General features: G+C 35.2%; 1 protein-coding gene across 1 annotated transcript in view; it reads left to right on the top strand.

Moving 5' to 3' along the window:
* The window catches only part of NCAM2 (neural cell adhesion molecule 2), a 480,413-nt gene that overhangs the window by 370,633 nt on the left and 82,530 nt on the right, over positions 1–27,250 (top strand). The window contains exons 13-14 of the mRNA XM_046648333.1: positions 301–397; positions 15,195–15,368. Of these exons, the coding sequence (XP_046504289.1) occupies positions 301–397; positions 15,195–15,368 (271 nt within the window). The remainder of the gene's footprint in view (positions 1–300; positions 398–15,194; positions 15,369–27,250) is intronic.

Here is a 27,250-nt window from a genome sequence, read left to right on the forward strand (position 1 = left end):
AAATATCTAATGGTTTTTCTATTCAATAGGTGTAACAAAATGGTGGCATTTATCTACTTAATGAATTAGTAGATAAACTATATTTCACCTAGTCCTATGGTTAGTATAGGTCCATGGGTTACATCTTAAAAGGATTTATAGTATTTAATAATGCTCACTTGATATAGAACAAAAGAGTTATGGCAAAGAGTTGTGAATAATTGAACATGTGGAAAGAAGGTAGGCATACTAGAGTCTATTTTACAACTTCTGTGATATTGTTTTAAAATTGTAAAACTTTTATTGTTATAATTATTTTAGATTGCACCTACATCTGACAATGACTTTGGACGATATAATTGCACAGCCACTAACCGGATAGGAACAAGATTTCAAGAATATATTCTTGCTTTGGCTGGTAAGTGTAGCACAATAATTTCTGAGATCTCATAAAATGTTTCTGGAAGCAAATAGCTTTTACATTTTAAAAAGTCATGACACAGGTTATTAAAAAGAATGAACCAGTGCTTAAAAATTTGCAACATTTGTATCTGACGTATAATGAGGCCTTAGAATGTATTGACTAATCATCATTGATTTCAAACCCTGCTTCTAATTCCCACAAAGTTGTAAGTGAGATATCAATGAAAGAAGTAGGAAGCATACGTCTTAAGGAATCAAATTATATTTCATGCAAAGTAAGAATGCTGTCAAAAAAAATTAAAAATAGAAGACATTTTGAAAGGAAACAAACAATTAATCTATTTGAAAATTCTACACTTGAAAGTACAAATAGTAAGCTTATTTTTAAGGCAAATAGAAAATTTAGGATTATAGACTGTTTCAATTTGCGTATATGAAAACATTCTAGGGGCGGCCCAGGACTGAGTGGTTAAGTTCGCACGCTCTGCTTTGGCAGCCCAGGGTTTCGCTGGTTCGGATCCTGGGCACGGACATGGCACTGCTCATCAGGCCACGTTGAAGCAGCATCCCACATGTTACAACTAGGAGGACCAAGCTAAAAAACATATATATATATATATACAACTAGGTACTGGGGGGATTTGGGGAGGAAAAAAAAGAGAATATTGGCAACAGTTGTTAGCTTAGGTGCCAATCTTTAAAAACAAATATAAAAACAAAAACATTCAGTTCTTCCCCTAAAACTAAAGACATAAAAATAATATGTAGAGTAAAATGTATTTTAACTAGGAATCCGGCTATGTTTTTAGTTTTTATATATATATGCACACATACATATATTTTTATAGAATTTGCTGTTATATTTTACAAGACTGAATAGAAAAAATTTCTGGAAATATATATTTTTTCATATTTTGCATACCTCAGGTGATACAAAAACGGGATTTATTGTCTTCCAGGACTAGCTAGAGAGATATCAGAGAATTACCGTAATGTTATTTTTTAATAGAATAAATGGCTTCTGTGAAAATATTTTAAAAGATTTTCTAAAAGTAGAGTTCTAAAATATAACTGTAATTTTATATAAAGTTGTGAGAGATATTTTTATTGATATGTAAATATATCTCAAAAGTAGTGTCATTAGTCTTAAGACCAAAAGGGGAATTAAAAAGTTTACAAAGCTAATAGTACTCAAATTATTATGTAACTGGAAAACCCGTTATTCTCCAATTCAAGTTTTACTGCACTGAGGGTGAAGGGAGGAAAGGGTCTGTGTGAAAGGGTTTTAAGGAAGGAAAATTTAAAAAACTAAGTTTAGGTTAGTTTTTTAAGATAGGGCGTTAAGATAGGGCGTTTAAGATAGGGCAATGGAGTTAAGACAGGGTGAGAGGAAGGAGGAAGGGATGAAGGAAGGAGAGAAGTGAGAATTTATTGTCTACCATGAAGTCCTTAGAAAATTAATCTCAGTGAAAATCATGGGAAGTAGACTGTCCACATTTAGACTTATGAATGAACCACTATACAATCAAATTAAATTCTAGACAAATGAAATGTACTGAGTCATATCAAAATTCATTGATAATACATTGAAGTGAAGTGTCAACTGTACTGATAAGAAGCATTCTCTACTCGTATTAAGTCCAAGCCTTAGGTAATTAGGCAAATTTTCTTTTAGTTAGTATGAATTTTTTATAAATAATAACTAGATATATGATCAATGTATATATATAATTATATTAATACTGATGCACTATTAACATTACTTTTACAAATGATGCATTTTTATGTCTACTAGATAAAACTTGATAAATGACCAGAATTTTTTGAGTTTTTAACACTTCTAAATTCTAGAAAAATTATGAAAAATAAAGCATTATATTGATGAGATTTAAACAATCTTATTAAATTCACAGGAAATATTTAGTGTCTGTGCACCTTCATATGTCACGTTTCTTACTGTAACATTTTTCATTGAGAAGTATATTTGATACCTATCCTTCTAATGAACATATAAAATTACTGGATTTCCCCTTTGCCCAGCCATAATAAAAAATAGAAAATGTGCGTTCAAGCTAAGATTTAGAATGTTATTGGAAATATCTCTTGAATACTGCAATTCTCTTAATTTTCCAAAATTTTGTAACAAATACATGCCTAATATTTGTTTCAGATAAAATAGATCCAACTGAAATTATACTGAGAATATAAAAATGAATTAGACATTGAGCCTTAGATGGGAAACATATATTTAAATATCAACATTTATACATATCATTCCTTTGATAAGACCCCTTTATTTAATGCTTACAGAATTTGGTTTTTCCAGCAGAATTCAAACACTGAAAGTGCACCATGATTTAAAATAAAATATGAGAAATATTATATAGAAATTTAAATATATCAAAATACATGTACATGTCACTGTTCAATGTTTCATTAGCCTATTTAACCTAGTAGAAAGTCAAGATCATTTAGCATATGCTGTTTTATGCTGTACCATTACTTTGATTTCAAAGAGCAATAAATTAAAACAGCCAAAATTTAGCATGAAATTATGTGCTATACGTTTAGTGAAAAAAATAATTTTTTAACTTCCTTTGTTTTAAAAAATCTTTTCTTCCTCCTTCTATTCCTTCCTTGTTTTCTTCCCTTTTTTCACTTCCTGAATAATTTACTTGTACATCTGAGCAAGGTAGGCATCTGTGTGCAGGTGGGGTGGAGCACAGCACTCTGACATGGGGTGTCAGACCCTAAGGAGAGTGAATGGAGTGAAGGGGGGCTTCAGTGGTCCAGTGTGGGGTATTGGAGCCCAAGCAGGGTGAAAAGGGTGTCCACATGCCCAGACAGGAACAGCAATCCAGAGGAGAGTGTTGGAATCTGATCAGTATAAGGAGGGGTTCAAATGACCGGCAGGGGGTCAGGTGAAGGCAGTGATGGATGATTCATTTCTACAAGAGCATAGATAACGTTAGTAAATATGTAAAGTACAATACAAGATAATTGTCTCACCTTTGGGGAAGTACAGATAGAGAAAGGACAAAAACTAGAATGACCCTGTGGTAATGGTTGGGTATAGGAGGTATCTGTGTGAACTCTAGTTTTAACGTATGAGATGGATATAGATAGAAGAAAAGAGGTAAAGGATTGTGTGTGTGTGTGTGTGTGTGTGTGTTCGGCCATTTCTACAAGGAGCTTCCTTTAACCAGGAATGTTAGAAAACAATTTCTGAGCTAGTTATATCCACTGAGAGGACTTGGGAGCTGTGAAGAGCATAGAGCATATCTGGCAGCCAGATCTTGGTTTCTAAAGACCATTCTTCACTAAAAGTAACCAGTGCTCCTTGTAAAAATGGCTGCTTCTAGGAGTGGGACAGAGAACCTGCAAGATAAGCCTGGGTCAGTGCATTGTGCTAGAAAAAGAGGAAATTAAAAAAAAAGATAGGGACGTGTCAAAAACATCCATAAACCAACTTTAACAAATATCATAATGCAAATTAATTCACCAAAGGAGCATCAATGTTTGCTAAGGCAGGTATGTGAAAGTTAGATGAAAAAAAAATTTAGAAATAGCCTTAAAGTACCTATCCCCAAATTATTAATTAATTACGATAAGAAAAATATTAACTTTAAAGTTGATAAACCAAGCAGATTTCATTTTAATTGTGATCAAAGTTAACATCACTGGTAATGAGAAGATTAAACTTGGGTTCTATCAGACAGAGGCAACGAGAAGAACGCAAAATAATTATTATGATATTCCTACCACAAATGCATAGTCAGAATCTAGTATGAGGAAATACAAGACAAATCCAGATGGAGGGACCATCTACAAAATAACTAGCCTTCAAAGTGTCAACGCCATGCAAACCGAGGAATGATTAAGGAAACTTTCTAGCCTAAAGGACAGTAAAGAAAAATAAACAAATAACAAATGCTATGTATGCATTTTTTGTTATAAATGACATTATTGGGCTGATAGGTAAATTTTGATTGTGGTTTTTGGATTACATAGCAATTCAGTTGTTTTATAGATCTTATGTAGGAGAATGTTTTATTGTAGTAAATAAATGCTAAACTTGGCATCATGTCAACTTACTCTAAATGGTTCAGATTAAAAAGAAAAGTTCTATGTGTTATTCTTTCAAATTTTCTATAAATAATGAAATTATTTTAAAAGAAAGAAGAATAAAAGGCAGGAAATTAAGGCCAACAAACAAATATGCATAAGATAGAGAAGCTTTGGAAAGCAACATAACTTGTGAACATGGGTAAAATTCTTGATAAAAATCATCCATATCTTTTTTGTGTGTGCATACATAGTTTGATATGTAATCTTGTAAGTGGTTTTAAAATATAAAAAGGACATTTTTGCATATTAAGTAATCATTTATTCACAGACAACTGGGATTTTCAAATATGTGGGTATAATTTTTACACTAAATATAGCAAGTTATTAAGACATCTCTTTTAAATTTCTTAATAAATACGATGATAGCATTGTTTTTAAACAGTGGACTTACAGTCTTTATTCAGTAACAGTGTAACTATAACAGGATATAGAAATAGGCATATAGATGCGACTTATGAGCTGGACATTACACCTCCATGCGTCCCACTTTTTTTGCCATTATCTCTGCTGGGAAAGAACAGCTTGATAAAGTTCTAACCAGAAAACAGATAGGAGTGATTAGCTAAGTTGAATCATGAGCAGTCATCTCTATAATTCTCACAGTACCTCAACGAAGTACATGAGATATTATTTATACATATCTTACAGAGGAAAGAAACATTTACAAATTAGGAAATACTATATAAAAACACAGTTTGCTATGATGATGATGATTTAAACAACGAGTAAGATAAAATATTGGCTAGATCAAAGGGCTCCTATGAGTAAAACTCATCCTGAGGGCAGCATCTCTTTTTGTGGTACCATTTCCTACACGTAATTTTAATGATTCAAGTCCTTTTTTTCAACTCTATTTTTGTTTACATTCTCAGAACTAATATCAAGGAATCTATGGTTGTTCATTTCTCAAATGATTTTTTTAATAAAAGATATTTAACTGTGCTTGGATTAAATCAGGAAAAGTGAACAAAGTCTTTCTATGAAACCCTGGCTTCATGTTCATGAGCAAGAGTTGGTCCAGTCCTCTTTGACCTATTTTTCATCTTTAGGAAATTCAAATAAATACTTTTTTATATAATTTTATGGAAAATTTAAGATATTTCACAGATGTGTTTGATAACTGATTTTGTTAACTTTTTTACCACAATGTCAAATACAAATAAAATTAGAGACAGAGACAGACAGACATCATTATATTTAACATTTAACTCTGAACTTTTCATGTTAAACTGCAGTACAATGATTTCATCTTTGCTTCATTAATTGACACACTTTTCTGATAAAGTCACCTCCTCCTGGGAAGTTTTAGGGGAGGGACACTGCTGTAATCTGTCATAAGAGAACACTTCCAGCCCTGGGAATGGGTGCCTCATTCCTGACGGGGGTTTCAGGGTCCCACTGCAGTCATTCCAAGATATACCTGATAAACTGTTGTGAGGGCTAAGCCACGAAACACATTCAAAGCAGGAGTACGTGGCATGTACCCAACACATGTTAGCTAGCTACTAGTATGGCCAAATTAATGTTCCCATTGGTTGCTTTTCTTTTGGGTAGAAATCAGTTTGCTGATGTCTCTTTAGACATAGTGCAAGCATTGTATACCAAAGCATAGTAAAATCAGATAATAGGATAATGACCTCACTTATTCTGGACACTATATTTCTATTAAATAATACAAAATTTCATGCGATTTTGCTGCTTTTTTCCTTCTAGTGTCTTGTCCTACATCTTTTTCACAAAAACTCCTATTAAGTGGTTCTTCTGTGCTTCGCTTCACAGTTGATTTCTTTCTTTTTTAACCTCAGTTCAGGACTCTGTACTTAACCCTATTAAATCTCATCTTGCCAGTTTGGGCTCTTTTTCTTTAACCTACTGAGACCCTCTCAAAATCCAATGTTTTTGTTCTCTTTCCAAGATTAATTTAATTCATAAATACCATGCAGTGGTCATCTGGATTTTCACCTCAGTCTTAGATAAGTGTATACAAGTCATTTTTGAGGACGGAGATCTACACACGGGTGAAGCTGGATCAGTTGAGCAGAATTCTGTAGCTAGGGAATTAGAGTCAATCTACATGTCCTCGTACTCAGACTGCATTTTGTCCTGACCCTTGTTCCCTAACACTGCAAAGCAGGTTAAAACTAGTTCATTTGGAAACACACTTTCTTCAACTAAACGTAGTGTCAGCTTTCTCTTACACGATCAGTTTTATGATCTAGCCTGGAAAAGTCTATATCTCGCTCTTTTTTTTTTCCAGAAACTGTGAGACAAACTTTTATTTGTATTCAGACACTACTTATGCCATCCCCTGCAATTTCTAATTCCCTAAAATTTTTTTAAAAAGGAAATTAGGATAGCTTAATTGTATTTTTAAGGAATCCACGTTTGCATTAATGCCTAATCATTTGTTAATTCACTCACTCAGCATACGTATAGTGAGGTTCTAGTAGGTGCCAGGTATTGTTCTAGATCTTGGGAATCTGAAGATTAATAATGCATGGCACCTGATCTTTACAAATAAGTTAAGGAGTACAAAAGATAAGGATTGCAATAAAAGTGTGAATCAAATGCTTGGGAACATACAACAGGATTCTGACTGGAATTCTTGGGGAAGGCTTCAAATAGGTATCAACTTTTGAGTTGAGTCTGAAAGGGAGAGTAGAAACGGGTCCAATGAAGAAGAAAGGGAAAGATGGACAGACTCAAGATGAGTAGAAAAAAAGTACAATGCTGTGAATAGCTGTGGACTGTAAAGAGATGAGCATTTAATGGAGGACTGGAGGGCTTATCGTATGAGGGGATCAATGGTGATGATGTAAATAGAAAGGTAGTGAGAGATCAAATTACGGACCTCTTTAAAAACGTTCATCATGTCTGCATTCTGTTACATTATATATACAGCAAGGAAAATTTGGAGCTTTTAGTCATAAAGCACCGTGATTCATTTATCCTGGAACGACTATCTTGGTAGAATTGTAGAAACTGAGTTCAACATAGCATAGGGTATAGGGCAATTGTCAATTTCCATGCTTCTCAAAATAGCCCAAAATATATAAATGTAAAATCAAACATTCTAAAGTAATGTCCACTGTTCCAGAAAAAAAGGGAATATATATATATATATATATATATATATATATCAGGCAAATGGATTGCTTTTCTTTTGGTCTAGTGGGTATCAATTTTAAAAACAAGTAAGCTCTTTTCTTTTTTGTCCTCAGTGGAAAATAATTCCTTCTATTCTAAAAAAATCATTTTGCCCTGTAAATCCTCTGGCTATGGCATCATTTCTTCACTCTCTTCTCCTCTGTTAGTAAATAAAGTTCACAAAAGAATTGACTATATTTGCTATATCTAATTACTTTCCTCTCATCCTGTCACAAACTTTTCCAGGCAGGTTTTTGCCTTCACTGCTCTGTAAAACCTGATATTATCCAGGTATCCATTGACTTTCTCTTGCTCAATCCAGTGGTATAGTCTCAGTCCCCACACTTCTTGATTTAGCAGCAGAATATTATAAAGTTCATCACTTTTTTCCTCCCTGAATCATCTCCCTAGCCCCCAACTAAACTAGTATGGCACATGCTTTTCTGGTTTTTGTCTTCCCTAATTGTCCATTCCTTCTCCATCTCTTTTGCTAGTTGTTCCACATATTTCTGACCTTTTAAAAGCACTGTGCCTCAGTTTTGGAATCTCTTTTTTGTTTTATCTACTCTCATGACCTTGCTATTCTTCTAAATTCTTATGGATTTAAATGCTACCCATACTCTAAGAACTCCAAAATACTTCTTCACCTTGGATCTTTTCCCTAAATGCTCTACTTTTATCCAACTGCTCAATTCCTTCTTCACTTAAATGTTCTCTAGCCAATGCCAATATCCAAATGTCCAGATATGAAAAGCTAATTTCCTATATTCACCTCTACATATCTTCCTTTGTAATTCTTTCCTATGTCAGCAAATGGCACTGTCTCTTTCCAGATGTTCTGGTCAAGAAACTCACAGTCATCCTTGAATTGACTTGTTTACTCAGACAATAGACCCAACCCTTTCACAAGTCCTGTTGACTCTATCATCAAAGTGTTTCCAGAATTTCATTGTTCTCGTGAAATCAAGCTCTGGATTCTAGTCATTTTTGTTTGTTTGTTTGGTTTCGTTTTGCTTTTCATGTGGATTATTGCAAACATTTCTAAACTAGCCTCTCTGCTTTGGCCTTTGCCGCCCTAGAGTTTAGTTTAAATAAAAGATCAACAGGGCTTCTTACTACTAAAAGAAATTAAAGCATAATTCTCTTCTACACAAAGCATTTCTGTGGCTTACTGTTTTGATCAGAAATGAAGCTATAGTAGTTATAAAGGCTATCAGACTTCACAAGGTTCCCCTCCCAACCTCCACCCCAACTGGCCTTCTCTGAACACGATCTCCTTTCCCCCACCTTGGTTGTGCCACTATACGCAGATTTCCCTAATTCTTTAAACACTCAAGGCATTATTTCATCTTTGTATTTCCTATTTTCTCTCTCTTGCATTTTCATATAAATCATTTTCTTCTCCTTTAAGTCCTTGGTCAGAAATTCCTTTTTTTAGCAAAGATATTCTTGTCCACCTAATTGAAAATTACAACACTTTAAGGCTCCTCCCTATCCCCGCCTAGACTATCTCCCTTCCCTGATTAATTTTTCATCACAGTATTTATAATAAATAATTTATGTATTATAATTACTTTTATGTAATTGGAACATAACCTCCACAGAAGGAGTGATTGCTGTCTCAAGTTTACCCCAGAACATAGAAAATTGCCTGGCTCATAGTAGATTTAGATGAGTTTGAATGTATAAAGGATTCAGTGTGTTTTATTTGATTTGCTTATGAGTCATCGTTGATACTCTCAACTAATAATATGGATATGGGAGTCCATGACTGGTGAGAAGGGTCAAGACTTGGGTATGTTTGAGGAAATAATTTCCATTGATACTTCAGGAGTAAATGAGCACTTCAATGGAGGACATTAGAGGTAAGAATGATATAATCAAGGACCGATCCCTGTAGTACTTCATTTTAATTGATAATTTAAAAGTATATAAACAAATAAAATTTAAAAAAATTATATATAACAAGTGTAATTGCTTGTGAGGAGAAAATTTTAAACATATGTCGTCAAATGCTGTGGAAATATCAATAGCAGAATGATTTGTATTTGGCAATTGGAGAAAGCCAGATGGGTAGTGAAATGAGAAAAAGTTTATAGCATTTGAGATGTAATGCCGATTGGCTATAATGTTGGATTAGCTCACAGTTGAAATAGGAAAAATATATAGAGAATCTTATTGGAAATAAGGTGGCCACTCAGAGCAGAAATACGTGAAACCCATCTCAGCATAGTCCCTAAGGTGGGTGCAGTTGATAATGACACTCTGTATATTTGGGTTTTACTAAACTTAAGAAGTTCAATCCTTTATCTAACAATTCCCTTAATATTTGGATCTTTTATCAGATGGAGATTAATGAAGAAACTGAGCATGAAAAATTTTAATGTAGAAAGTCGGGTGGTCATGAAAGTATTAGAAGGGCAGAGGAAAGGGAAGACAAGAGATAGCCACCAGTTTTGTGGCTTCAAGGTCAAAATACCACAGGTGAGGTCCAAGACCAAGTCTACAACTGCTAACCAGAGGTCAGGAAGCCCATCTGCCAAGTTACCTCTCTGCTGACATCACAGCCACCCTGCCCCAGAAACTGTGTGACTGGACTGTGGAATTAGTCCAGCTCTAAGGATCATTCACATCTGCAGGTCCTCTTGTCCATACGCACCTTTTCAGAAAAGTGGGAATGCCATTCACACTCCTTGAGTGCCTCCGTGGAACTTAAAATCATAGCAGCAAGTGAGTCTGGGAAATGCAGATTTTAGCCTTCCACTCCTTATGATAAAGGGGAGTAGCTTACATGATAGCAATTGATGTGGATGGTCAATAGAAAATATCTAGGATAGGGTTTAAAACAATATCCTGGAATAATAATTCACTTAAATACTTCCACTTAAAGGAAACTTTACAAATATCAAACTCTTCCAATTGATCTAAGTTTAGCAATACCGCATCCTCATCTGTGGGGTAACAGCTGAGTCAGGGTCTCTGAACTAAATTTTAGTTGCCAGTTTCCCAACATTCTAGGAAACCAAATTCTCAGAAGAAATAAAGATGCTGGGGCAGAAATTAGGAACAACATATTCAAACAGAATGACAGGGAAACAAAAGAAGAGTTTGTTACTTGAGAAGAGAGTAGGATTGCAGAATGTTTGTCGTTTGCAGGATCTTTCTAGTTCATGGTATTAGGACAGAGAAGAAAAAGATACTAAAAATCCAAATGAGAAGAAAAGAGAAGAGATAGGCTTTCTGATGATGCAGTACTCTGCAGAAAAGTTCAAGAACTGCCATTCAGAGATGGAGGGCTTAGCCTTGGAAAAGAGCAGGGCACACTTCCATTATAGGTTCATCCAGAGGTGATAGGGCACAATTTGAGTGACCTTGCTTGATGAGATCCATTTTCCCTTTCATATTGAATCTGTTATTTGCTGAGAATTGATGAAATTGAGGAAGAGAGTGTGAAGAGCTAAAACACACACACATATACAACTCATCCATTTTGCTGTTGTCTTCAGCATATTATACTCTTAGCTTATTCTAAAGCCTGAGGAAATATTGTTTTGTAATTCTGTGATTCGCCTTCATTTTGAAATTTTATTAAAAATTTTACTCATCCAAGATCTGCTTTGCAGTCACATTATATTTATTAGTTCCTTTCCTTTTTCTTCCACATGAGTATTTTCGGACATATACCTTCAGAATTTTACTTTATAGAAAGTATCTTCACTTTGGGATTCTTTTTTGTTTGACAGAGGAACATATTTGACGGACTATCTTGAATTTGTTTCCAGACATCTATGTGTATATCTGATTATTGCCCTCTTCTCTTTCCATAAGGCTTCATGTACTTCCCCTTTACTTGCTAGTTCCTCTTTATTTAATTGTATTCTTATATTTTATCAGAATTAAAGTCAGAGGAGGAACTCCTCCCATTGTTCCTCTACCTGTTACAAGATAAAATTATTACCAAGGCTGACTTTTTATAAGTTTTAGTATTTATGCTTTGATTGAACTATAACTTTAGGCATTTGTATAAATATCAGCATGTTTATCAACATTATTTATACACTAGCAGCCATTTTAAAGAAAGGATAAGTCAAAATAATATTAGTGAATGTCCAGTGATTTATATCCATCAACTTATCCTCAGAACAACAACTTTAAGGTTGGTATTGTTGTTACCATTTTGCTTCTGAGGAAACTAATACCCAACCAGTTTAATTTGCTGAGGGTCATGCAACAACTCCAAAGATTGTTTCTATCTGACTCCTAGATCATAGCACCAATTCTTTGCTGTTAGACACAGCATGCATTACTAAATTGAACCTCAATATTGTATCCATTACCTTCCGTTTGACTAAAATGTTGATAGATGTCAATGGATACACAATAATGTCACAGAAGGAGTATGGTTATCAGGGAGAGATAGCAAAATTACAATGACTCATATTTAGTAAGTGCTTAGTATATTTCAGGTAAGTACACTACATTACTTGATGCTCAGAACAAGCATAGCTGTGGGTATTATTCTAATCTCCATTTTAGAGAAAAAAATACCAATGATTGAAAAGATTAAGGCATTTATTTGTCTAAGATTGCAGTTGACAAAAGTAGCAAGGCCAGACTTTGGATCCATAGATTCTGATGATATGTATCCAGGCTCTTAATCCAGTACTAGACTGGTACTAATAGAGGTGAAAAGAAAGGGTACGTAAACAAATATGTGTTTGCACAATTGTCGTTATTTTTATTCATTCAGTGATGAGTGGCATTCATTAATTATTGAGATAGAAGGTGCTAGGAAGTAGTTTATAAAATTATGCTAACAATGAGAGGAGCATTGTGTATAGAAGTCAATATGCACAAGCCTCATTTGAAACATTGAGCTGTGTTTGATAGTCTTTCACACTATGACCCTCTGTTTGCATACACCCATTGAGGTTAGATAACTCAAGATCTTGAAAGGCAGATTGCAAAGTTTAACCTTGATATTGTAAAGAGGAGAAAACTCCTGAATATCCTCCTCAGGGAAGTGACGTGATTAAAGTGGTGCTTTAGAAAGATTGATTTTGCATTTATGCACCATATGGATTGAAATTTGGTGGGATGTCCAATAGAAAAGGAAGCTGAGAGCCACTAATGGCAGTACAGGCAGAGGCAGATAGGGCCTGGGCTTGGGAGTTAAAGTGGACACAGGAAGGACGAGATGGATACAAGAATTATAATGCAGGAAAGATGAAAATAACTTCCTGACTAATTGTAATTATGTAAGAGATAGACTCAAGGATGAATGTGATTATAAAACAATTGAGAGGATGGAGAGAAGAATTAGAGATTCTAGGCATATCAGACACTATTCACTTGGACATGTTCTGTGTCTTTGTATGCTATTTTTAATTACTAAAATATTTAATTTATCATAAATTTCCTGAGGACTAAGTATATTCCAGTCATTTTCCTCAATGTTACATGTACATCTGTATGGACGCATGTATAAGCATGTAATAGTTTAGCAGTCAGTAGGTGGTTGGATGTATAAAATCATAATGTAAAAAAAAAAATGTTTAGGAAGATGCTAGAGATGCAAGTCATAAGTATGTTTTTCCATTTGGTCAGGTAACAGAAATAAGAAGCCAACAGGATATAAATATAGACAAAAAGCCAGGATAAGAGTGAACAGGTCTGAAAATAGACTCTGTGCCTAGAAAAAGATACCCACTGGCCCATGTTTTGGCGATGATACCTTTGCACTAAGAAAAAACAGGCTATATCTCAGTAGGTGTACCATGTTGAGGCATCCAGCTTAACCAATGGTACGTACCTCTATGAACAGGGTGAGAACCGAGGACCATGTGCATGCCCTATGGTCAAAGGTAGGAGCCCATGAGGAGCCACAGCTCTCCCTCCTCCCCCAGTACTTGGGACCTTGCCTTGTGAAATGTGTCCTCAGACAGAAGATTATAATTGCTGTGATGCCCTACTTAGACCTAGTTGACATTAGAGAGTCACTCAGCTTGTTTTTTTTCCTCCTCTGCTAACTTTACATCAAACCTAAAGACGAAAAGAACCTACAGTTATAACCTACGAATTAAAGAAACATGAAAACCATGATAATCTTTACGTATAACAGCTTAAATAGACTATTTAGATAATTTAAAATTTTTATTTTCAGATAAGATTTTAATAGCAATTTGACTTTGGGTGCATCAGTATTCTGCACATTTATTTCCAAACCTTAGAGTTATACCATAATGCATTTCATAGGATCTCAAGTAATTTACAGTCACTAATTAGAGCTGTAATGCAGTGTTGCATTTCTTTGCCTTACTCACATCCAAAAGGCCATAAACCCACCCTCCTGGCTCTTGCCTAGTACTATTTATAAGGCATATTTTTATCTGATCTGCATTATTCTCTTTAAACTCTAGTAAATAAGGCATTTGACTTTTGACAAGCATTGGAGATATTTATATGAATGTTTATTATATCAGAAGAGAAGTTTACATTTACTGCATTATTCTTAATCAAGTTCTTTGTTTGTTTTTGTAAAGTTAATTCCAGAGATGAAATTATATATTTATTTATACATTTATAGAATATATAATATATGCATATAATTTACAGGTTATATGTAAATTTCCAAACATCATGATAATTGCAAATGTAATATTGAAAAGAAAGAGAGAGAGATCGAGACACAGACAAGGGTACAGAGGGATTCCTTTAAAGTTTAGCATGCCTCTAACTCTTCATGTTTTTGGAGCAGGGGTTTCATTGATTCCCTCATTGAGACTTTTCTTCTCTCTCATTTTCTCCTCTTTGCTGTTCAGCCTTTCAGATAATTCTTTGTAAAGTTTTGTATACTAGAAAAGAAAATAAAGTTCCACCCAGGATATCTTGTTGAGCTTGAAATAATGTGAGTAATACAAAATAGAAAAAATTTGATACAAAAACACACACAAGAAAGATTTTATAGTGATTTTTAAATATAGGAGTAAAACAGGTATCTCAGCTAAAGGTTTATTTTAATTAAATAATACATAGATGAAATTAAAACAGATAACTTGAAGTTTTATTTGGATCATAATGACATTTTTTATAAACTTCACATTTAATAAAATTTTTATTTCTTCTTATATTTTAATTATACCTGCATTCTTTCTCTGTCTCTCTCTCTCTTTCATACACACACACACACACACACACACACACACACGCTTGTTTTCCTTGAATGTAAATAGAATGTTTATATTGTATAGAAAAGGGAGAAGTAAAATTATTCTTTGAATGAAATTTAATATTGAATATTTCACTCTTTACTTGTTATGGTAATAAAGACTAACTAGTGTATAGTTCCTAACAATTTGAAGAGATCATTCAGCGGTTTATGGAAGCTTTGTAATTCAAATATATTGTGACAAAGGTAGGGAGTTTCTTTTCTTCCTAATTCTCAGAGCACCATAAGTCTTAATAATGGCTGTTCACATTACCTGGGTTATATTTCCTTTGTTTTTGATCCTTTGTAGATGTGCCATCCAGTCCCTATGGAGTGAAGATTATAGAGCTGTCACAGACCACAGCCAAGGTTTCATTCAACAAGCCCGACTCCCATGGAGGTGTGCCTATCCATCACTATCAAGTAGATGTCAAAGAAGTGGCTTCAGAAACCTGGAAAATAGTACGCTCCCATGGAGTTCAAAGTGAGTCAATGATTTCAAAGTGTGTTGGTTCATTCAGGCTGATCTTCAATATGCCTGTGTCAACAGCTTTTTATTTTCCTTCAACGTGTACATTTTTTCTTTAATAAGGTAGTGGTGGGAAGATATTTCCACTGCCCTATTCTTCTTGACAATAACTTTAATAACGGAAAAGTTTCTATCTTTAGTAATGATGTAAGAGTTTAGCAAAATCCCCAAAGTTCAATTTGGTGGAAAAAAATTAATATTTGAAATTTGAGTGGTGGAAAAACAATTGCAAAATGTTAGATTTGATGGCAGAATATTCTAAAAGATATGATTGTTTTTCATTTATTAATAACATTTCTTCCTTACGTAGATGTGAAAGTCATACTGTAAAATGCAGATGTCTTATATATGTTTTCAGGAAGCCAGCTATAAAAATTCATCTTGTCTACTAAAATTTATTTCAAAGTGGTGTTTCGAGGGGCTGGCCCAGTGGCACAGTGGTTAAGGTCACACGTTCTGCTTCGGCGGCCTGGGGTTCACCGGTTCAGATCCCGGGTACGGACATGGCTCTGCTTGTTAAGCCATGCTGTGGCAGGCGTCCCACATATAAAGTAGAGGAAGATGGGCATGGATGATAGCTCAGGGCCAATCTTCCTCAGTAAAAAGACGAGGATTAACAGCAAATGTAGCTCAGGGCTAATCTTCCTCCTCCTCAAAAAAAATGGTGTTTTGAAAACTCAACATTTTACTACCAATCATGGCATTTTCGGTAATAGAATTAGCTAATTCTGAGAAGTTAAAACAATTTACAGCACTTCTTTTCACTTATGTAGAATTTCATCATGTAGTGAAAATGTGATTTGTTTTCTCATTAAAAGGAAAAGAAAGTAAAGTAGGAAATAATAATAAATTACCAGTTGGACTCTGTTGGTTGGGACATAGAAGTCTGTTGAGTGACCCAAAAAAACAGTACAAGATAGTAAGGAAATCATTGCTTTATAGTATCCCTCCTCTGCTTGCCTTGTCTTGCTCTTAACACAAATGGTGTAAGGATTCTATAAAAGACATGAACCTTCCTGTGAAGAATTATCCTGGTGGACAATGGAAACAGAACAGATAAAATCATTCTGGGCTCACCTGTGTGAACACCTGCTTGTTCAGTTTTTACTGAGAATAACTACAGGTTTTTAATAGAAGTGTCAGAAATATTATTCATCATTAATTATTTACCACATGCTTCAAATAATGCCGCCAAACAGGTCAGCTCTTATAATGATGAGAGATTTTGGATAGGCAACGTTTTCGTGCACACGTTCTGTACTTCAGGAGAGAAGATTTATAAAGATAATGCCCAGAAAGAATGAGTGAGTGAGTTCAAGGACTCTAGTAAAAGAAATTATTACCCCAGATGCAGGAATGATATTTTTTTAAGAGAGAAAAAGCAAGAGAGGGTGAAAGGTAAGAGACAAAAAGAGAAAATGAATTATTTCTGACAAGGCAGAATGCTAGAAGTGGGTGCTCAAGCACAACCATGAAAGAAAAGTAATGTTAATTCCAAACATTATAAAAATCAAACTTGGCACAATAATACTGCCCCACCACAGCCGTCCACCCTCAGGGAGAAGGTTAACAGATTTTTCCAAGACTTCTTACAAAGTTGCAACATCATGGAGAATTTACGATGGCTTTAATCTGGCCAAGTCAATCAAGTTCAAAAACTTGACTTTGTACCCCAATCTCAGAAGCAGATTTCCATGCTTATAAAATTAATATATAATAACAATAACAAAGAACATTTGTTAATTTACAATGAGAAATCACTGTCCCAGAAATTAAACATTCAGTGTATATATGAATGTATATATACATCTTTACCTGTGGGTAAATTATGTAGGAAAAAAACATGAGTCAGAAACTTGTTGAGTGAGCCATGAATATCAATAAAGGAAGTTACATGAAAAGAATATTTACTGCCCTCAGACCAGGACAGCTTAAAGCTTGCCAATGAGACCAAAATGTTCAAAGTTCTATGGCTAGGGTTTTTCAATTTCACGTGAGGAAAATATCTCCATTGATACTTTTTTTTTCTGTTTCCATGGCTTACTCTTCTTTAATATGTACATTAAATCAGGTTACAGTCCTATGACCAAACCATTGCATGATCTCAACTCAGTGTCATACAAACGTGACTGTTAAAATCTAAATACTGCTTTCACGGATTCTTTTTGAATCTCTCTTTCTGTTATCTAACATCTTTGGCAAATAGTCTGTGGTCATCTTCAAGTACAAATACATGCAGTTGAATCCTGCATAGTCTAAAATTTAAGAAGTCCAATTTAGCACTCACATTTTCTCTGACACCCATGACAGCTGGACCTTATCTTGGGAAGCTGAGAGTGGGGAGGTGGCATGAACTACATCTTCTCTAGGGAAGAGAAAAGTAGTCAAATACCTCATATTTTTCCAGTGCTGTAGTTCTTTTGGGGCTGTTTCTGCCACCTATGCTCTCTGTGGCACGGACATCTAAGTACCTGCCCTCTGAGGGTACGTATGTGGAGTGCAACCACATCAGACAGCTTTTTGGAGATACAGTTCCCTCAGCTGGGACACTGCTCATCTTGACCTCCTTTGACACATCCTCACCCTTATAATCAGCAAGTTTTGTTTTGAGTGTAACTGTAGCCCAACAATTTTATGCAGTGTCCACTTGACCTGGAGAAAAGTTGGATACCCTTATTAAGCTAAAATGTAAGAACGTAGACTGCCTCGTGGCTTTCCTATTTCAGAAGACAGATTAATCTTCTGTGAAAACAGAAGTCCAAATGAGGATGGAAATGCCAGCCTCCCCCATTCCCACCTCATGCTGACAAATCGGGTGGATCTGCTCATCCTTTTGAGTGATCTCTACTTACTGGTAGGGAAGAGGCACCAAGCACCTTCTCTCCTAGATGGAAGACACGTTGCTCCAGTGATAGGATTTTCTTCTTCCCTGTAGTCTTTTGCTTATAAGGAGAAGTGGGGGCAATGATCTTGGAGGTTGGAGTGTTGTGGCTGAGGTTGCAGAGCCACTTCAGCCTTTTCTTTTTCTTCCCTGTAGGGTGTGCCTGGCCTCTTCTCAATTGTGTAGTATTTGCTGTCTCTTTTTTCTCTTTTTGAATTATCATACTGGAAAATTCCGGGATGTTAGGAACATGCCCACTCAATTTTCCATACAACTTCCTGTTGCCGGACTGGTGCCATCCTTTCTCCTTAAGATTAAGTGTATGTTTGTAATCTGATTTATTTAACGCTGACTTTATACTTTGTATCTCAAACGGCAATGTGATCTCATTTTATGTATAAAAACCCAAGTTTTTAGTGTTCTGTTGTGTAGCCCCCTATTTGAATAACAGGCATGAATGTAAATATGTGATTGAGAGGAAAGCATAAATGCAATTCGTAGTCAGGAGGCAACTGGGTAATCCCATTGGGACCATTCCTAACATTCTAAGGATATGTGTGTCTGGCATTTGTTTTTCCTTAGTAAAGAGATATACCATTTTTGTAAAGCTGTTCATTAGAATAACAAATGCTTTATGCTTATAGAAGTGTGAAATATGAGGTGCTTAATCATAGTTATGTTTACTGTAAAATTTACATCAATAATTTATTGTTGGAATATTTAACATAGTTTTGACCTAAACTTTCTATGTTAGACACACCTATTGAGTCTCTATGATTTTCTTTAAAAGTAACACTTCAACCTTACTTACATTTTTCCCATCAGACAAATTTAGGTCCTTTTAACAGCATTCCCCTGTTACCCTGGCCATCCTACAATGTACTCACACAATCATTGTTTTTTCTTTTAATACTGAGGAAGATTCGCCCTGAGCCAACATCTATTGCCAATCTTCCTCTATTTTGTTTGTGGGTCACCACCACTACATGTCCACTGATAAATGGTGTAGGTCTGCACCTGGGAACCAACCCTGGGCCACCAAAGCAGATGCACTGAACTTAACCACTAGACCATGAAGCCAGTCCAATCCTTCTTTCTTGAAGTGCTCTCACACTAAAATTCTCTCTTGCCCCAGAATGAGTGACAAGGAAACAACAATGTATTTCTTACATTATATTGAACTACATATTTTTAAATATAGTATATCATATTATATTATATTTCTTTTAATTGTGTGATTTATCTTCTCCCCTAGCTTATAAACTCTGTGAGTGGACCTGGTATGCCTTGTTCCTCTTAGTATTTCATGTGGCAAAAGTGTATGAGATTAGAGGGAATGGTAAAATTTGATAGAGGTGGGAGAATGGAAAGGATTATTTCATAGCACCTTATGATTGAGTCTTTATAGTGTAAATCCATTACATAGCCCCCTTTCAATAATATGCATCTACAGAAGAAGCTTTTAAATGGAGACTGAGGTTCAAGGTGTTTATTAGGGATCAACACCTTTTAAAGGAGGAGAAGGAAACAGCCTAGGAAAATGGAGTAATTGACCTGCAATGCAGGATCCACAAAGCCTCAGTCAGCAAGATGAGGAATTCTCAAGAGAGCATTGTCTGTTCCATTTGGATGGGCCATTTCATTTGTAATAGATTGTTATTGAGCAGCATGACTTTATGATGTAATGGGTTGGTAGCCAGGTTATGATGGGTATTTCCAGTTACACGGCCACATAGTCTGATCATGATCTCTTGGTCAGTCATTTCTTCTTGCTCAGTGTACCAGGAGTTATTTTTTCAAAGGTTTATAATTCTACACTGCATGTGGCCTTACTTTGCTCACAAAACCAAGGGACTTCATTGTAATACTCCCACTGGAGCTGACCACAAATTCCACACAACATTTCTTCCCATCCCTAATATATTAGACAGTATTAGGCTCACTGAATCCTGAATCAATCATATGGCCCAAGTGGCAGGATTCTTTGAACCACTTCTTGGACCTGTTGCTGTGCCTCTTCCTGCTGCTGTCCCAGATCAAGGCTGCTCTGGTAACCTTTTGCACCGCTTCGTAAATAGGCTACTCTTTCCTCTATACATCTCAAAAACCTTATGAATCTCACTCACTGATGCATACCCTATCTTATCACCTGCTTCTTCAGACACCCCTACTTTTGGTATCAACTGTTCCATGTTTTATTATCCAGTAGCAGACACAGACATGGAGTGTGGGCTGCAAGTTGTCTTGTAAAAGGAAGCACAACATAGATTAGTAGAGGAAAGTTGGACTATACTGGAGGCCTTGGCAATGCCTCAGCCAACCTATCAAGGAACTCTGGAGTATGATCCTACAGAATGTTTACCTTGGGCTAATACGTCCAGCCCTTTATACCCCTGCTTCCTCATGTACTCAGATGCAGGCTTCTCTGGGAATAGTTCAACTGCGTTGGAGAAGACTATCTGCAGACGCTACAGCTAGGTAGCAAATGGGATCTTAGCTGAAACCTCCATATTTACCATAATATCTTTTTTACTACATGGCTATTTTAGATAAAATCTAAAAGGCTGATCTAATTTCTTAGACCTCAAAATCTTGTTGCAGTTTGAATTGTGTAATATAATAAGCTGTAATGCATGTGTCTTTGTATAGTTATGGACATGTATATATATATATAAATCTCAGAATTTATGGTCTTCATTTATTTAGCACTATTGCTCAATTTTTTCTAATGCAAAGAGTTTCCATCTATTAAATAAAGCATCATACACATTTACATATATTGCTCTTTCCTCCTCAAAGTGTTTTCTAGAATATTTTCAAGTCATCTATTAGCTGATCCAAGAAACAAAAAAGGCATATGTTAAGAAGTGAGAAAATTCTCATTGAAGATTTGCTGCTTGTGTATTATGTTTTGAGTGAAATTACTCTTAAAATTTGTTCATTCCACTCCATATTCTATATTGACAGTCTTCTAAAATGACCACATTCTCCCTTTCTGAGGCAAAAATATCAGTGGTCCGGCAATTACCACAACATTAAAGATAGCTAACATTTCTATCTTAGCTCCAGCTGCTGTAACAAAATTTCATAGATTGGATGGTTTAAACAACAGACATCTATTTCCCAGAATTCTGGGGACTGGAAAGTGCAAGATCAAGGTGTCATCTAATTTGGTTCCTGTGAGGAACCTCTTTCCAGCTTACAGATGGCCGCCTTCTCACTTTGTCCTCACATGGCAGAGAAAGAGAGAGAGAGCAAGATCTGGTTTCTTTTCCTCTTCTTTTAAGAACGTTAATCGCATTACGGGAGCTCTACCCTCATGATCTCATCTAAAGCTAGTTACCTCCCAAAGGCTCCACCTCCAAATATGATCACATTAGGGGTTAAGGCTTCAACACATGAAATTTTAGGCGTGGGGGGAACAATTCAGTCCATAGCACTTTCTTAAATATTCATTCTATTTCAATCACTGTGTTAAGAACTGAAAATAGTCAACAGATTTTGGCCACAAACTGAAGAATTCGGTAATATCAATATTCTGTATTTTTCAGAAGATGAAGCTGAAGGCAATCCATATAAAGGAGAAAACTGAGACTATAAAGGTTAGCATTTTATCCCTAATGTCATAGGGATAAATCATAGTGAAACTAAAATTCAAACCCAGACAGGAAATCTGATTCCATAGCCTGTACTATTGACTAATATATTCTTTTTACCCTCTATTCAGTTACAAGTTGAGAAAGTAGAACATAAATTACTTGCCTGTAGAGTATGAGTATGACCCAGATGTATGTGTCTATGTATGTACATAGAATGTGTAATGTATAATGTGTAATGTCTGTGTGTTGTATGGAGCATTTAGGGGGTAATTTGCCTGACCAAGTTAAATACGTATTAGAAAGTTGAAATATCACTGTTATTTGGAAGTTTCTTATTAGAACAGAAGAAAGTAGAAAGGGAAGAGAAGGGAAGGGAGGGAGGGAGGGAATAAGGAAGGAAGAACAAAGCAGACATTTTAGACATGTTTATTCACTCCACCCCATGTATGGGTGGTTGACTAGACTATGGGGTGGTAAAGCCCAGAACATGCATGATAAATACTGTGTGTATATGAGTTGTGAGATTATGTAATGTGGTAGTTGGTGGTTTCAAAAGGATCACAATTGAGATAAAAATAAGTACATGGTCACTTTTTTCCCATTGCTCTTCATTGCAATACAAAGATATAAGATTTGGGGTAATTTAGTTAAAGCATTATTATAAGTGATCTAAAGAATGTGGCCCCAGTACACAGCTCTCGGATGTACCATGACTAAAGGGTGAAAGTTGATGTTCTGAAACAGAAGACAGCCTTCAGTGATAGTGAGAGTCTCAAAAATTGTATTCAACTTTGTAATTGTCTGTATGTACATGTTCTGGAGAAGAGATCCATTGCTTTCATTCATTTCTCAAAAGATTTATCTTAAAAGTTTTCATTTCAACTTTTTTTTCAAATTACAGTTTAGCTGAGTATACGGTTCAAGACTGATAGTTACTTCTCTTTGGTAATCTAAGAGATGATTTTACTCTCTTCTGGCTTCCATTGCTATTGTTTTGAAGTCTGCTGTTAGTTGTCATTTCCTTGTAAACATTTTGCCGTTTGATTTGGCTGCTTTTATGATATGTACTTTAACCAGTTGTCTTGAGGTTTAATTACATCTTTTTTTTTTTTTAAGATTGGCACCTCAGCTAACAACTGTTGCCAATCTTCTTTTTTTTTCCTGCTTTTTCTCCCCAAATCCCCTCAATTCATAGTTGTATATTTTAGTGGTGGGTCCTTCTAGTTGTGGCATGTGGGACACTGCCTCAACGTGGCCTGACAAGTGTTGCCATGTCCGTGCCTAGGATCCAAACCAGCGAAACCCTGGGTCGCCGAAGAGGAGAGTGAGCGTGCTAACTTAACCGCTTGTCCACGGGTCTGGCCCCTAATTACTTGTCTTAATGTGGTTTTCTATTATTTGTTCTGCTTGAGTTCAGTGTGATTCCCGAGTCTGAAGATCCATGTTTTCCATCAGTTCTGCAAAATGTTGCATCTTTATCTTCTTCAATGTTGTCTCTTCCCCCAATTTGTCTGTCTTTATTCTGAAAATCCAAGTTATGCACTAAACTTGTCATCTGAGAACTTAGAATATCATATATCTTTAAATGTATTTTATGTTTCATTTTTTATTATGTTATTGTTTAGCTCTGTTTCACTAATTCTTTTTTCAGTTATGTTCAATCTGGTGCTGTTCGACCTCTCTGTTAAGTTTTTAATTTAATGACCACATTTTTAATTTAGATAAGTTCTATTAGTTCATTGGTTTGTTACAGCAGAATCTCACTCATGGTGGCTTGTTTACAAGTATATTTTATGATTTTAGATTGTGATTTCATATTTTGCTTGTCTTATTATTGGGAATCATGCAAGGCCCAGGGTACGTTCTTTCACAAAAGATGTTCCTTGGCTTCTGGTAGTTGCTGTGGAGCCCCACAAAGCTGGAACAGTGAGCACCCTATATTAATTTCTTGATTCGAGATTTTCTGTACCATGAGAGTAGGTTTATACTTACTAATTTTCAAAGAATTATTTATCAAACCCCCTGGCCAAACTGGGATTTGGTTCAAGGCCAAGCCAAATAAGTTTTAGTTGTCAGCAATCTTCTTTCTGTGTGTGTGTGTGTGTGTGTGTGTGTGTGTGTGTTTTCTAGCCACATTTTTACTTCCAAGAACTTGGAGGTTCCTGGACCCATGCAGGTGTTCCAGCCTCAAATCTCCTATTTGCATCCTCTTTCCTCAGTGAGGACCGTCAAACCCAATTTTCTATATCAGAGATCTGTGCAAAAGCTCTCAATTTTCTGAGTAGCAGTGATGTTTTTGACAGGACTGCAATAATTGATAGAAAACCAATTTCATGGCTGCTCCTGTAGCTTTAGGTCTCTGCGTGTACTTCTTTTTTGACGTTTCAGTGTTTGTGTCCCTTTTCTGTGAGATAATATGTGCATTGAAAAACATTTTTGAAAGTGATATGTGTAATTTTCAAGTGTACTTAGAAGATGTTTTTCTGGCTATGTAGGTGACTTTATTGCTAGAAAGCTAAAAATATTATTTTAAAGCACATATATGTTTTTGAATAGTAAATAAATGCCTCTTTTGTGCCTTTGTTTTATAGTTTGTGCTAATCATTCATCTTCAAGTTTAAGAGATCAAGCTCATTGCCTTTGAGACATGTGTTAGAAGATAGATTTAGGTTTATCTCTGAGAAGACAGATGCATATGATTATGAATATTTCAGCTACTACTTTTTGTTTGCCCTCAGAGTGGCTTCATTTATTTATTCTAATTTACATGAGTTTAGTTGATGTTCAGTTACTTTTCCTTATTCTTAAATATCTATAATTTATTATTTACCATTCACGTATCTACTTCCAATTGCTGATATCACCACATAGAAATAAGTGTTTTCTCTTGCTTGATTACGGTGTCATTTAGCATAAAATTTTTTCTGTTCGTAGGTTCTGACCCTAAATAACTCATTAATTAATTTCCTGTGAATTTCACTTGACCACTCTGCACTTGGTTCTAGGTTTAGGGTACAATTGAGCTTGGACCTATTATTATATTGTTCTTCAAGGTCTAACTGATGCCTTACTGATCATCCTAATCAGTGATGTCACAAAACTAATCTTCAAAACATGGAGAATTGTTAACAAATCAAATATCAACAACTTGTACTATTCAAATATAAAATGTAAGTCATCCTGACATTTAATTTTGAGTGAAAAACATGTGTCACAGTTGCAGCAAAACTTTTTGGTTGGGAGGGCTGCATGACTTATTTATTACCATATCATTTAACGCTTTCTAAGTGTGTTCTATACATCTCATTGGGCACAAGTGAAGACAAAATACTAATCTTGCAGAACAGGTACTCACTATCAGTCTTCAAAATAAAAATGAAAAATTAATATTTTAAAATATGAATTTCTTTTTAACAGAGCATAAAACAATTCTCTCAAATAGTAAAATCTATTTCTTTTGATTTATGAAATGTTTAGCCAGCTAGAATCGCACAGAAGTTCTTTCAATCTCCACCAAAATTAGTATATGCTCTGCTTTATTTGGGTCTAAGGTTATACTGGAATTTCTCATTGTTTCTGAAATAAGGGAGAAAATTTTTACTTGAAAATAATAGCATTTTCTAAATGAAACTTTAATTGGAAACTTTTACTTTTTCAAATTCTTGTCATTTTCACTAATCGAAGGATGTAATAACTGACTACAATTAGAAATAACTACACAGCTGGATTTTTCAGTTCTTTCATTGCATAGTTCCACTAAACCTTTAATGTGGCTTTGCAGGATATAATTACAGTATGTATATTTTAATCTATATATGGTAATTTTAACATTGCAGTATTTAGTTTGTAAACACTATAATTAAGGTTATGTACATGCTTCATTACTATATATAATTCCAAAATTTTCCTCCAGGTTTTATTTAGTTTTACAAAAGTTATATTTTAATTAAAATCTGAAGGAAAAATCAATTTGCATTGTACAGAAAGCCATTTTCAGTTTTGTGGAGAGGTAGCATTCAATAAGCATTTTTTCTAAGATTGTTTTGAATTTATAGATTTGAATTTATAAAATATATGCTGTGCCTGATAGGTCAGCAAACTTGACATTAGAGTAGAGTGAAGATTAGTAGATGAAACACTGAGAAACATTTTAATGAAACTAAAGAGATGCTACTTCCCAGGACCTTCCTTTGTCCCTAAAGGGATGCCCTAAATTCAGTGGCACCAGCAGCCCTCTTGGAATGAAGAATCTTTCTGGCTTGAATACTCCAAAACTACAAGCTCGCTGTCTTTCATATAGATTTAGACGGAGGGCTCCACGTCAACAATGAAAACTTTACTTAAAACACATCTGGAATTTCCTACCACGGTTACGGAACCTAGTTCCTTCCATGTTTTAGTTTTTCACTAGGAACCATCTCCATAATCCCCCCAACCACCACCACCACTCACTTCATCCTAGTGCAGCAAGCTTCCATATGGCCTACTAAGAGTTCTTTTACATTATTGGCATTGAAATTGTTTAGCTTTTAAAACTGGACATTAGTGCTCTTTAGAAGTAAGATTCATTTTGTTACAATTTATTTTGTAATTTTTCCCATTGTTTTACATTAGAATTTCTTAATGAAATATTGGCTTTCATTGATTAATCCTCCATTTTTCCTGTGTTTTCTCTCTTGTTGTCTCTACTTTTATCTTTTGCTTTACTCTTTGTCATTTTAACGTTTATATTTTTCAATTTGTCTATCAATTTTTTTAATTCATAAATCTTTTATTCTGTGATGATTCCTTATTTCGTGTATGCAATATATTCTATTATCTCTCTGATGATTGTAATGATAGTCTGCTTTCAAAGTTGTTTTGCTCCCTGATTTGGTTTCATTTTCCTAGACTCATTATTTTTGTTGTTTGTTTTATTCTCTATCATTTACATTAGAAACTTTCCTCAAGTTTTTGGTGATCCTTGTCTGGATGTTGGGATGTGTATATTTTAAAACCTAGGCATGGTTTGCAAAGGTGGGGCTTTTGAAGCCTTGTGACCAGATGGGTTTCTAACTTCCCCATCAACAAAGGTCTTTGAACTGTCAGCTATTTGTAGATATCTTTTTTTTGGGGGGGGGTGGGCTGCTGTTTAGTTGTTATGGACGTTCTTGGCTACTGGGTCTCTGTGGAGAAGCAGCTTGTGTCAGATGGTGTCAGATGGTTCCCACGTTATTAATCTAGGACATCAACTCCACACTCTTGCATGTTAGAATCCCAGAGTTGAAAGCTTCCTTGGTCCAACTCATCCGGATAATAGACCTGTCATCTTCTGTTGAGATGAGAGAGAGGAATTCATCTTCCCTTAAAGCTGAGAT

Source organism: Equus quagga, chromosome 21 (assembly GCF_021613505.1).
Source record: "Equus quagga isolate Etosha38 chromosome 21, UCLA_HA_Equagga_1.0, whole genome shotgun sequence".
In the NCBI taxonomy this organism is placed as follows: Eukaryota; Metazoa; Chordata; class Mammalia; order Perissodactyla; family Equidae; genus Equus; species Equus quagga.